The sequence below is a fragment of the Xiphophorus hellerii genome, chromosome 23, assembly GCF_003331165.1.
Source record: "Xiphophorus hellerii strain 12219 chromosome 23, Xiphophorus_hellerii-4.1, whole genome shotgun sequence".
NCBI lineage: Eukaryota > Metazoa > Chordata > Actinopteri > Cyprinodontiformes > Poeciliidae > Xiphophorus > Xiphophorus hellerii.
In genome coordinates this window covers 23134216-23146814 of record NC_045694.1, presented here as the reverse complement: position 1 = coordinate 23146814, position 12599 = coordinate 23134216, and the positions used below count along the sequence as shown (strand labels likewise).

The 12599-nt window shown below is 40.5% G+C and overlaps 2 protein-coding genes across 6 annotated transcripts in view; one reads left to right on the top strand and one right to left on the bottom strand.

Moving 5' to 3' along the window:
- Positions 1 to 601: 601 nt before the first annotated feature.
- Positions 602 to 10512, top strand: gabrp (gamma-aminobutyric acid type A receptor subunit pi). The gene is made up of 10 exons (XM_032554205.1): positions 602 to 988; positions 2840 to 2921; positions 2999 to 3111; positions 3202 to 3269; positions 3346 to 3563; positions 5437 to 5519; positions 5688 to 5825; positions 5928 to 6080; positions 9145 to 9338; positions 9436 to 10512. The coding sequence occupies exons 2-10, from the start codon at positions 2869 to 2871 to the stop codon at positions 9766 to 9768; spliced, it is 1353 nt and encodes a 450-aa protein (XP_032410096.1). The 5' UTR covers positions 602 to 988; positions 2840 to 2868; the 3' UTR covers positions 9769 to 10512.
- A 329-nt stretch (positions 10513 to 10841) lies between these two features.
- Positions 10842 to 12599, bottom strand: part of afap1l1a (actin filament associated protein 1-like 1a) — a 38265-nt gene continuing 36507 nt past the window's right edge. For all 5 annotated transcript variants that reach the window (XM_032554927.1, XM_032554928.1, XM_032554925.1 and 2 more), the window contains exon 19: positions 10842 to 12342. In XM_032554927.1, coding sequence (XP_032410818.1) covers positions 12316 to 12342 — 27 coding nt within the window. In that variant the 3' untranslated portion in view covers positions 10842 to 12315. The remainder of the gene's footprint in view (positions 12343 to 12599) is intronic.

The window sequence follows — 12599 nt, the reverse complement described above, 5'->3', positions numbered from 1 at the left end:
AACCAGGAGACATTCATGATTACCTCAATCATTTTTATGTGGTTTCTCTGGGGGGTTTTTTGGATCACAATTTATGCATTAGATAATTGATTATGTGTAATTTCTTTCATCGTTGATGAAACATTTGTGATGCAAGGAAAGTTTCATCAGCTGTTTGCGTATAATGGCTTCCCAATTAGTAGATCATTAATTGTGTGTCTGAAAGTAACATATGGCAGAAATTCATATTAAAAACCCATAAATTAAGCTTCTGTAAAGTGTCACGAACAACGATTTTTGTTTAAACATTTAAGGATGTTTTCCGTTATTTTTCTTTTTTAGTGTAATTCTAAAAAAACAATCCATATTTCACTTTTTTTTCTTGCAACTTTTGTCTTCAACCTCCATGAATTTAGTCTTCTTTAACTTGGATCTACCACCAAAGGTCAGAGGACCAGTGAAACGCAGAGTGTGATTTTGAGAAAAGTACTAAGGTAGAGGTCTAAAAACGAACTCATATTTTATTCGACGTTTTGCTTTTTTTTTTAATGGAAGTATTTTAGGTTGTTATATGCTTAGGAATGCCCTCAGAGGGAATTTCTATGCAAAGGACTGAGTGTGTAGGGGGAGAGACGATAGGAGCAGCTGCAGCTCAGATGTGATGCTGAGGAGAGTAAAGTGGAAGAGGGATGAAGACTGGAAGATAGAGGGAGGGGTGTGCGCACACAGGGCTCAGTGGGGAGATGGATACGGCTGTGCAGAGAGGTGGTGGGAGTTGCACAAACAGTAAAACAACCAGCCGCGGCTCGTGCATCGGGGCGTAGGATGCAGCTGTGGTCTGCCGAAGAAACACGGGGATTTATTCAGAACTAACTGAGAGGAGAGGACGACTTGACACGTGGGACACAAAGAGGGGCGGGAGACTACGGCGGGAACAAAGGATAAGGCTGCAGAGGGGATAGAGTGAAAGAAGAAAAGCCACAAGATAGGTGGGCAAACGTCAAAGCAGGTAAGGGCAACTTTTAAATGAGGAATAAAGCTGTGCTGACATGCTGTAAGGGATAACATCTAAAGATGCCAAATAATTTGGGGGTTTATGAACAGCAAATTATGGGAAAAATAAGCAATAAAATTTTAATGTTTAGGGAAAGACTCAAATAAAGCTATAATGAATGAGGACATTTGCCATAATTCCTACTAATTTCCACCCTTTAACTTTCAATTTGGCCAAGAGCAGGGACAATCATTTGTGCTCATGTGTCCATGGTCAATTAGTGAATGTGCCACAATGCAACTCATCTGCAAGATGTTTTTGCTTTGGTAGCCGAAACATGGATTTGCATAATTTTGAACAACAGCAAGACATCAGAGCGCTGCTTCCTATTAGTGCCAGTAAGATTAATCTGCAGGGGGCTGGAGAGGAAGGGGGGCGTTTCAACCGGTGACAACAAGGACTCCACAGCGAGTTAGTGCTGTGATTAGTTGTCGGTAATGCAGTGTGAATAAACCATGAGGCCGTGACAACACAAATCGACAAACCAAGGCGCACTCTTTCACGTGGAAACTTCAGCTAAAACACGTAAATGTACAGGTGGACACATATCTGCTCAGTGGTCTTTGCGTCATTAAGTGTGCAAAATGGAGCAGCTGCTGACGCAACGGTGTTGACCAGGATCAATACCACATTCCTGTGCATTTGTTGGTGGAGACAAAGCACTCCGAGGCACTGGAATGACTCTTGAGCTGCAGATTTCCCCTGAGGTGCGTAACCACGTTCCTGTCAGATGCTGCCGTCCAATGGTGAAGCTCTGCCATCCTGTGCTGTGGTGTGAAGGAGAATGGCTTGTGAAGTCTTCGCACGACTTGAACTTTTTCATATTTGTCATGGTATACCGCAAGCTTCAATGTTCAAAAGAAATTTTTGAAAAGAAAGGCTTGTATTTACAGTAGCTCCCTGCACTGGAATACCCCTAAAAGGATAAGCAACCAATAATGTAATGTTTGGACTGTAAAAGGAAATCCCCAGTTTTAGATTCGTCACACAATCGTACATCTGCAAATCCTAGAGAGATCGGTGGATAAGGTGGAGGAATTTGTCAACAGGACGACTTCACTGTAAAACCTTTGTAGGTGGTTTAAGGTGAAAATAAAAGTGCCTTTAAGATTCTAACAAAAGTCAACTAGAAAACTAAAAAGTTAAAGAAATTAATCTAAAACCTTTTACCGCTGTAAATTTATCTTTGACAAACTGACACACCGAAGTTGAAAATCTAAAACTTGCCAGATTTATCTAAAGAATAGAAGTTAGTAGACATAAAAGAATGGTACTGTAATGTTTTACTTTTAAGTAATTCACTCAACAAATCAAACAAATAAGGAAGTGAAGCATTAACTACTAAGAGGTAATGCATGAAGTTGGTGAGTCGCCATGTGGAAAACACAACCAACATGTAGAGGAAGGTACTATGAGCAGATGAAACCATAATGTAACATTTTGGCGTACACAGTTTGGTGTAAAACTAACTGCACATCATTCCCATCATGACATGTGGTGATGACTTCATCGTGCTGTGGGAATGTTTCAGAAGGAGAAAAAAAATCCTTCAGCTGAAATTGCAGCAAAAGCCATTCTACAGATATTTGACGCGAAGGGGCTGAAACAAAACACACAGCTCACTTTTCAGATTTAAAGTTGTTTTTTTTTCTTCCACTTCCCACTTGATCTATCACTTAAAATCCTAGTTGGAGATTTCTGATTGTAACATGACAAAACATGAAAATGTTCAAGGCAAACAAAACTTTTATAGAAAGAGAATTACGTGCATGCGCTTTCTCTCCTTTTCTCACATTACCTGAACAGTGCTGTCAACCTCCGTCTGTTGATCCGCAATGACTGTCCAGCTGAATGAGCTTCTCCTCATCTGCCTTACCGTCACACAGGGGTGAGCGAACTGGTGTTGAAACAGAATCACTTTTATTGTCCATTTCTCATTGACTGGCCTTTTCTCTTCCCCCTCAGTGGTTGCATGTTCCCTAACAACCACTGGGGTGAATGGAACGGCTCTCAGCTTCAGCCCACCATTCAGAGACTCATGAAGGGATACAACCGCTACCTAAGGCCTAATTTCAACGGTAATCAAAAGACTGAGAATACTTTTTTTTTTCAGTTTTTGTGTTTGCTGATTGGATTTTGACCACATTTCTTGCCTTTGTTTACAACAGAAGGTCCTGTGGAGATTGGAATGAGTCTGGATATCGCCAGCATTGATGCCATCTCTGAAATAAATATGGTACACCAAACTCCGTTTTGTTCTTCTTTAGCAACTGGGCTTAATAAATAAATTCTTCTTGATGCCATCCTGTCAGGACTACACAGCGACCATCTTTCTCCGTCAGCGGTGGCGCGACTCCAGGCTGGTGTTTCCCGGGAACGAGAGCGTGAGCGTGGATGGGCGGCTGGTGTCGTTGCTTTGGATCCCGGACACCTTCATCCCGGACTCAAAGCGCTCCTTCCTTCACGACGTGACGGTGGAGAACCGCCTCATCCGCATCTTCAGCAACGGCACCGTTCTTTACGCACTCCGGTACGTTGCACCTTTCCTGCCATCAGCCGTGCTCTGGCCTCAGGTCCTACTCAAAACAGGAAGGAATCACTGATGCATCACCATCCAGTCATGAACCTTAAGGGAGTGACACTTCATTTCTGGATGCCTAGTGTCCCTGAAATTGCTGTGATTTGTCATGTCCTTGGCATCTATGAAAATGTGCCTTGACATTTAATCTGTTTCGTCACCCGGCTTTGTTTTGACTCCAAAGCTTAATAGAAGAAGAAGAAGAAGAAAAAAGAGCAGGTTTGCATTATGTTTAGATTCATCCTTCTTCTGGCTGAATTAAGACAGACAGTGATTCATGAATGTCAACATGGACGGTGGCAACTCGCTTTGAACATGAGTCAGGAAGCTGCCCTCGAATGTGCAGAATGCTTCGACTGAATGTTTACTGTGTTGCTAAGGGATTTTCAAGACTTAGAGTCAAACATGAATTAGGCATCAGATAGCAAACTTTCATGCCGAGACATCAGCTATACATTTACGAGTCTTACAGGATAAGAGTCCTTTGCTTTGGATTTTAATTATGGGTATAAGAGTCAAGGGGGTTGAATACATGTACATGCCACACTTTTCAGACAAACATATTCTATGTGTATCTTTATTCATAATTTTTGTGACTGGGTGATGAATAGGGGTAAATAAATGGAAGAAAACCTGCTGGAGGAAGCAGCAGACTTGAAATTGTGGTGAAGCTTCATATCCCAGCTGAATAACAGCCCTAATAAGAAAGTCAGATCAAAAGCGGGATGATTTCAATGCAAACCAAATTGTTTTGTGGGGGTGGGGGGATCTGTATCTTTTTATATAAATGAGAATCTTTGATAGGACTTCATAGTTGATATTCATAGAACTTTTCACATTCATTTCTGCTAACATTGAGCTGTTTTCTCAAAAGGAAAGGGCAGAATTTCAACGTCTAGATGTGCAAAGCTGACATACAGTCTAAACACTCGCAGCTGTAATTGGAGAAAGGTTGCCTTAAAAAGTATTGATTCGGGGAGGGTGAGTGGAAATGCACAACACACTTCTCTTATTTATAAATGGAAAACCATGTGCACAGCAAACGTTTTAGACATTAGTTTTATTGTTATTGCTTTGTTACAAATAGCGAATGCAATATTATTGTGGAACTTCAAGTCCCATTCATCTCTTTAAAAAAAAAAAATTTTTTTAAAAAGACAGCAAAGACACAGTTAAGCACATTGAATCTCCCATGTTTATTCCAGAAGTAAACACTATTTACGGAAAACTGTGACCATCTGCATATTTGCATTCAGTCAACATATCCAAAGTGGCACCGCAAAGATCGTGGCCTTTCATTTAGCGCCGGTCATCAACTTTATAGCGTCGTCCGAGTGTCAGGGTGCAGCAAACTCAAAAATAACTCCACACAACATAAACTCCTCCCTTCTCATCCCTGATGTCATCACCTGATTTTACTCACCTGTCAATAATGATTGCACATCCTAATATGACGATATAAAACCAGTGATTAAGACAAAACAAACCATGAAAAATCCAAATAACGATATAAGTGTGGCAGTACTTCCTTTAAGCACGGACATTACACGCCGTGGGGAAGAAACTTCACCCTCCACAGTAAAAGTGAGAGAGTTAAACGTGAATAAAACATCAAACGGTGAAAATATTTGCTGACTTATCACATCGGGGCCTTTGTTTGTTTTGTTTTTTTTAACGGTCACTCAGAAGAAAAATAGTTCTTAGCTTTCACTGATCTGTTGCCGTCTTGTGCTCAACAAAAGAAGGAAAGACTTATTGGGAAGAGGGGGGAAAAAATCTCTTTTATTATATATATATATATACTTTTGCTTTGAAAACTCGACAGCATCACGGCTACAATTGCCTGCAACATGGACCTGACCAAATACCCCATGGACAAACAGGTGTGCACCCTGCAGCTGGAGAGCTGTGAGTACTTTCTTTCCGCCCACCCTCCGTCAAGTGTGTGTTCGTCTTCTTTCCATTACCTCTGCAGCTTTACATCTCCATCATCAGTGTAGAGACTTTAAGCTCTTTGTTGCCGTGCAGATTTGATGCTATAACCATGTACTAATAGCACGTGTGCTGCATTGTCAGGGGGCTACAACATACAGGACGTGGTGTTCTACTGGACAAGAGGGAACGATTCTGTGAAGGGTTTGGACACCTTGCGGCTGGCTCAGTACAGCGTGGAGAGCTACTACACCTCGGTGACGGAGGCTGTGTACGAAACAGGTGCAGAGTGGAGTAATGTGCAGCCAAGATGTTGTCCAACGTGAACGCAATCCATCGCTTTTATGCGTTTAGAGAGCTGTGCTGTTTTATGTCTCTAAACAGGTCATTACCCCAAGCTGGTGCTGCATTTTTCCCTGCGCAGAAATGTCTTGTTCTTTATCTTGGAGACGTATGTCCCCTCCATTCTGCTTGTGGTTCTCTCCTGGGTCTCTTTCTGGATCAGCCAATCATCTGTGCCAGCCCGAACGTGCATCGGTCAGTATTTTTTTGTTCTTTATGATTCTGGTGCACCATGTACGCCATGTACCAGTCAAGCCTCGGAAGACACCGGCTTGTTGTTTTGTTTTTTTATTTAATTATGGTCAAATTAAAATGGAAACTTCTGCTACGTTGCATGACAGGAGACGTGCACAACTGGAAACATATTGTTAGTGCAACGCAAAAGTATCTTTTGATTTCTTTCTTTTCTTCTTTAACTACGATAAGCTTGAGCAGGTATTTACCCACTAAATCAAATCTGAATATTGTCTGGTTTGCAGTAATTGTGTCTTTTTTTAAGTCTTCTTCTGTTCTGGCTTGATTACAGTCAACTGGTTCTGCTGGACAAAATTACCATCAGAGTCTTTTAAACAACTCAAACTGAAGCAGCACGTATGCTTCAGTTTGCACTATGACTATGACCATGTTATACAATAACATGGTCATAGTTATTAAAAAATTTACATTGTTTCAGATGACTATTATTATTGTCCCTGTTTTCTTTGCCAAACACCATCCGTGCCGCAATGCAAAAATATTTTCGGAGGCATTTCAAGGATTGAAATGGTGATTGTTGGCGAACAAGGACAGGAACATGCATGTTGAATGAAACTGCACAACAGCCCGATGTTAAATTTGAACGTTTACGCCACTCCTGGTGGATTAAGAGAGAACCGGTATAGTTTCATCTGATGAGGTTCATCCACACCATCTGCAGTTTTACCCGTTGTAGTTTTGCACGCAATAAACTTAAGTTCCATGTGAAAGTACAGATTTGTACTCTTATAGCAGACATAGGGTTGTATGCCTTTTATATGAACAAATTACATTGTTACTCACTGGTCTGAGGATTTCATCACTTGCTTACCTGACGGTACTATGACATCTATCTACGACAGGTCAGAAAAGTATTACAGAATCCAACATACGGTTGCGATAATTTAATGCTTTCCCCAAATTTTCTTAAGTTTCCACAAACAGCATGAATCATGCTGATTGGTAAACTGCTTTACCTTTATTCTTGGTTTTACAATTGATTGTTCAAATCTCTGTAATCTGGACGCTACCAGTGAAAAGCAGGTTGCTGCTTCATTGCGATACGTCACTGTGGGGAATAATGTTTTTGCTCTTTTTTGAAATGTTGGGACTTTTGTTTACTTCCAGAACATTTGGGTAGGTCTTATCTGTCAACTAAAAACTAAAATCTAAAAGACTGTTTAAATATTCTGAAAAAAAAGAAGAAATTTTGCTTATAACCAACCCAATACTTTAGAAATCACTCATCAGCTGCTATAATTTTCCAGCAACCTCACTGGCTGCAGTGTTGCATTTGCCGTTGAATCTAAGAGCAGTGGAAAAGCAGAAGTGTAAGCTGCACCAAGGCACCATAACCAGCCATGTGTGGTTCATTAAAATACTCTTCAAAAGTGCAGAGAAACAACAGAATTGCCAGAAATATTGTGTGTTGAGTTCAAACAAGCCAGTTGTGATTGTATTAAACGCAGCACCTGTGGCTGAGGGGATCTTGTTAGCTGAATCAGAGGTACCGGACGTGGAACTGCTATGTAGGCAGACCTCGCTGGATGCAGCAGCAAAGCAGAAATGGATCGAATATTTGCCAGTTTCACTTCTAAAGAGCTGAGGGTGTTCACTGAGGCATTTTTATGTCAGAACGTGGCTACGGGCTTTGTTAATTTATCTCTTTTTACTTGTGATGTTCAAAGCAAAAGTCCCAAAACTTCTGCAGTTTATGGACTTTTAAAGATTAGGTTCCAACCCACCATAATCTGCACTTCTAGCTTTATTTAAAAAAAAAAAAAGAAACGTTTTGCTCACGCTGCTTGCCTGATGGTGTTGGTAGACTTTTGGCTCCCCATTGCAGGCATGTAATTTAAAATACGTCTGATTAGTAAAATGTTTGATTGGCTGAAATGAACAATTTTGTCAATTTTAACATTTTTAGTTTCAAATGTCACTTCTTTAATATTTAGTTTTATGTCATAGCTGAACATAAATTATGAACCAATCTTCAGTTGTGATGGATAGTTTTACAAACCAAACCACATTGCATAAGACTCAACACAGTTCTCTTGCCCAGGTTAAATTCCATCACATTCACTTCATTAGAAGTAAAAAAAACAAACATTGATTCAGATATAGGTTTTTCATGCGTTATATTAGTTCAGGCACTTTATATTACTTCTTTTTTCAAAGGATGAGACAAAGAAATTTGGATGGAGCTTAACACGTATGAGGGAAAAAATTGAGTTTTGATAAAAAGCAAAACAATAACTACATACGAGCAAGTTTTCAGGTTCAGATTGAAAGAGAACACCTTTGCTCTAAAAAAGGGGATTTTCTGATTATTTAAAGTGCAGTGCTAGTTAAAAGTTATAGGCTGCATAATTCTTACTAGCAGTAGATGACTCTCTTAGCATCTTCACTGAGCAGAAATCCAGATTTATTGGTCCTGGCAGCTGAAAACTAATAACTGCTCAGAGATGTCTGCTTATTTTAATAACTTCAATCTTACAAATACGTCGATCCACTTTTAAACTCTTGTCACATTTGCAGTGAGGGGTTATTTACATGGAAGCCGGTGATTATTCTTATGGTTCTCCATCAGTGATCTCTTTGTAAAACATACTGAAATTGGATTATTAAAAAAGAAAGGTTGTGGGATTAATCTGTTAAAAAGTGTTCCTTAAACTACAGTAATTTTTTTTTAACATCTTGTAAAGCAAAGCAAAGGTTTTGCATGTTCTGCTCTCAGTCCTTGAGATTTAGTGTCAACGATCCACTAGTCTGGATTTGATCTAAATACAGATGCAGAGACAGATAAGTGCTGCAGGAAATCCTTAAAATAATTACAAAAATAAAAGAAATTGACAAGTCTTGAGCCAAATGAGTTATTATAACTTGGACAAACATCACGGTTAAAGAGAGCATTGGAATTGCATTAAGCACCTGGGAACAGAAAACTTTCTTTATAAAGTAAACTGACTGTAAATCGATTGAAATATTGTTCTGCTCAAAATCACACTTTGATTTGCCCCTGCAGGAGTGACCACCGTCCTGACCATGACCACTCTCATGATGGGGGCCCGCACATCCCTGCCAAATGCTAACTGCTTCATAAAGGCCATAGATGTTTACTTGGGCATCTGCTTCACCTTCATCTTCGGTGCCCTGTTGGAATATGCCTGTGCTCATTTTTACACAATGCAGCATCAAACCATCGAGGATCTACACAGAGTAAGAAACGTGAACCAGGCCATAAAATGCAGTCATAGATATTGACTATGACTGCATTAAAGCATCTGTCTGTGTTTGTGTGTGTGTGTCCTTCAAGGAGCTTTTGAGGGAGTTTGCCGAGTCCAATGGAAACGGCCTGGTGCCAATCGTCAACTCCAGCCAACCGAACCGGTCCGTAGAGGTGGGCACCACTGCAGAGGAGCCGGCTGAGGAGCCAGCGAAGAGCGACACCAAGAACCCCGCGGCTTCGACGGAAAAAGCGCAGAGTCAGGGCTGCGGCTTGTCGTCTGTGAAAGACGCCTCACGCAGAGCAGCCGCTGTCTTCATTGTGGAAAATCCACACAACATCGATCGCCACGCCCGTACCGCTTTCCCCACAGCGTTCCTCTTTGTCAATATCCTGTATTGGCTCTATTATCTCTTTCTCTGAATGCTGATTAGCAGCAGGCTGCAGCATAGATCGCGCCACTGCCCTGAAGCCGTCCTACCTCCTCGTTAGCCAGCGGCTGGACCTGGACATGTCTGATGAAACTTTTTTTTTTTTTTTTCTTGCAGCACCCAGATAAAACCTGTTTTAGGGGCTGCAAATAATAAGAAGCGGTTAGTCAGGACTGTGCTTTCTGCTAAAAAAAAAAAAGTTGGTGTTAATTGCAAGTAAATGAACGGCTCTGCACATTTTAAGCATGAGGGCTTGATGATTAAAAACCATGCGTGTCACAGTGCTTTCAAAAGTATTCATACTGACTAAACCTTTCCAAGTCTTAGGCTACAACCACAAACTTCACTGTTTTGTTGGGATTTCGTGTGACATACCAGTCAAATGAGCTGCACAGCTGAGGGAAATAAAAACCCTGATTGAAGGTGAATATTTTACCAAATGCTTTGCATCTGTGTGTATTCAGCCCCTCTTGATCAATACCTTGTAGAACCACTTTTGAGCACAATTATTACTGCAAGTATTTATCTCTCTATTGGATTTGCACATCGAGGGACTGACTTTTTTTTTTTTATAATTTTGGCTGTCTGTTTGGAATCCTGCTGTCCCGGTCGTTAGTGTTTCACAACCTCTAACACAGGGGTCTCAAACTCCAGTCCTCGAGGGCCGCAGTCCTGCAGTTTTTAGATGTGCCACAGGTACAAAACACTGGAATGAAATGACTTGATGACCTCCTCCTTGTGTAGATCAGTTCTCCAGAGCCTTAATGACCTAATTATTCTGTTCAGGTGTGGTGCAGCAGAGGCACATCTAAAAGTTGCAGGACTGCGGCCCTCGAGGACTGGAGTTTGACACCCCTGCCATAACAGCTTTTTTTTTTTTCTCCAGGGCTTCCCTCTTCTGATTAGGATTCCTTCCACCTTCTGAAGAAACGCACACTCACCGCAAGATGCTGCCACCACAGTTGTTTCACCACTGGGGAGACTTTTTCTCTTGTTATTTCAACCCAGTTTCCTGTCGGTTTAGGTGGACAGCCATGTTAGGACTGCAGTTGTGCCACACTTTTCCCATTTTCAGATGAAATATGAAACAGAGCTTTGTGAGATCTTCAAAGCTTGAAACAGTGCTTTGTAATCTGACCTAAAATCCTCCACTTAATCATACCCCCCCCCACTAGTGGTCATTAGCAAACCTGGTGATTTCTCTTTGAACGCAGGTTTTTGCATTGGGCTTCATTATTAGGCATCAGATGCAAATACGTACTCCAATTTTCAGATTTGAATTTGTAAAAAAAAATAAAATAATTAAACGTGGGAAACCACCTATATTTTTCCACTTCACAAAAATGCATTGCTTTGTGTTGGTCTATCGCATCCAATCCGAAATCAATACATTGGCGTTTGTAAATGCAATGTGACAAAATGTGGAAAGGACCGAGTGGTATGAATACTTTTGAAAAAAGGACTGCTGAATCACCAACTCCATCTGCTGCGCGACATTGAAATGCGATTATTAAATCATATAGATGTGCTTTTTTTCCCCTGCTTTGGCTGTATCAGGCTACATAACTGGCCATGTGCAATTAAACTGAAAACGACAGTAACTATGACTTGTTGGTGGAGTTTAATGAAGCCCTTTCATGTCATGGTGTTTTACGAGTTAAAAAAAAAAAAAAAATCAACTGCTTGTACAGTGAAAAGCAAATTTATTAGTCCCTCATCCAGGTTTACATAAAGTGCAAAAGTTGACAGAAAGTATTTAAATGACAACAAAAAGGATAGATCACAGAGTAGCACCGCTATGTTAGTCATTCAGTTACCTACAAAAAAGATTCAAGTAAATGTAGGACACTGCTGGAGCCAAATCAGTGTGGCCAGGGACTTTAGTAGAATAATAAAAAAATCTAATGACCAACTCTTAGTGTCTAAAACTTTTGCACAATGCTGTTTGTTGCACGATGATGAAAGTCTGACGCAGAATGAAACAGAAACAGTAGTTGTAGTTCGCTATGTACATGAAGAAAACAAATAAAAACACGCCACTGCGTGAAAGGCATCTCATAGTAAAACTCTTTCCAAAATATCACATTAGTCAGGTTAGGCCTGCACACCATTTCACTTTTATCATTTGTGACGCTGCAACCATCTGTGCCTTCCAGCTCCACATTTTATGCACTTCCCTCTGCTTTCAGTACACGTCTCTTGTGCCTTTGTCGCATAGATTCTCCCTTTCTTTCTTTTCCTTGACCCATTCAGTGCCATCAAGACAATGAAAATACCTGGATGCAGTGAGTGAAGAGTCCAAATAGTGTATTCCAAGTAGACCGTTTCAGGGCTCCAAAGAGCAAATATCCAGTGGGAATGTACCTCCACCTGCTGGCTGATTTATGTATTGCTTTCAACACAAGTCCTAAATGTCGGAATGGAAAACCTCTTGGCTTTCTTGATCAGTTTGGCAGATGAACCTGATAAAGAAAGAAGGTGGGAAAAAGTCACACCCTGTGATATCCGTTTACTTCAGTCTTTTCCATCAAAATTTCTCCTAGATTATTTTCTTTAACTCCCATTCCTGCAGGGAAAGAACATAAAGAGGAACAAGTTAATTTTATTTACCTTATTGTGTGTCATGAGATACTTAACATCACAAATTACAAAAATCGAAACAGATTACAAAATCTGACAGATTATCAAATTATAAATATGGAAATGTGTGATGCTATTGATTCAGCCCTAATTTTAATAGTGTGTGTGTTTGTGTGTGTGTATTAGGATGAAGGTATACATTACATAATATTCTACAATGTACTGAATCAAGACTGGTTTGAT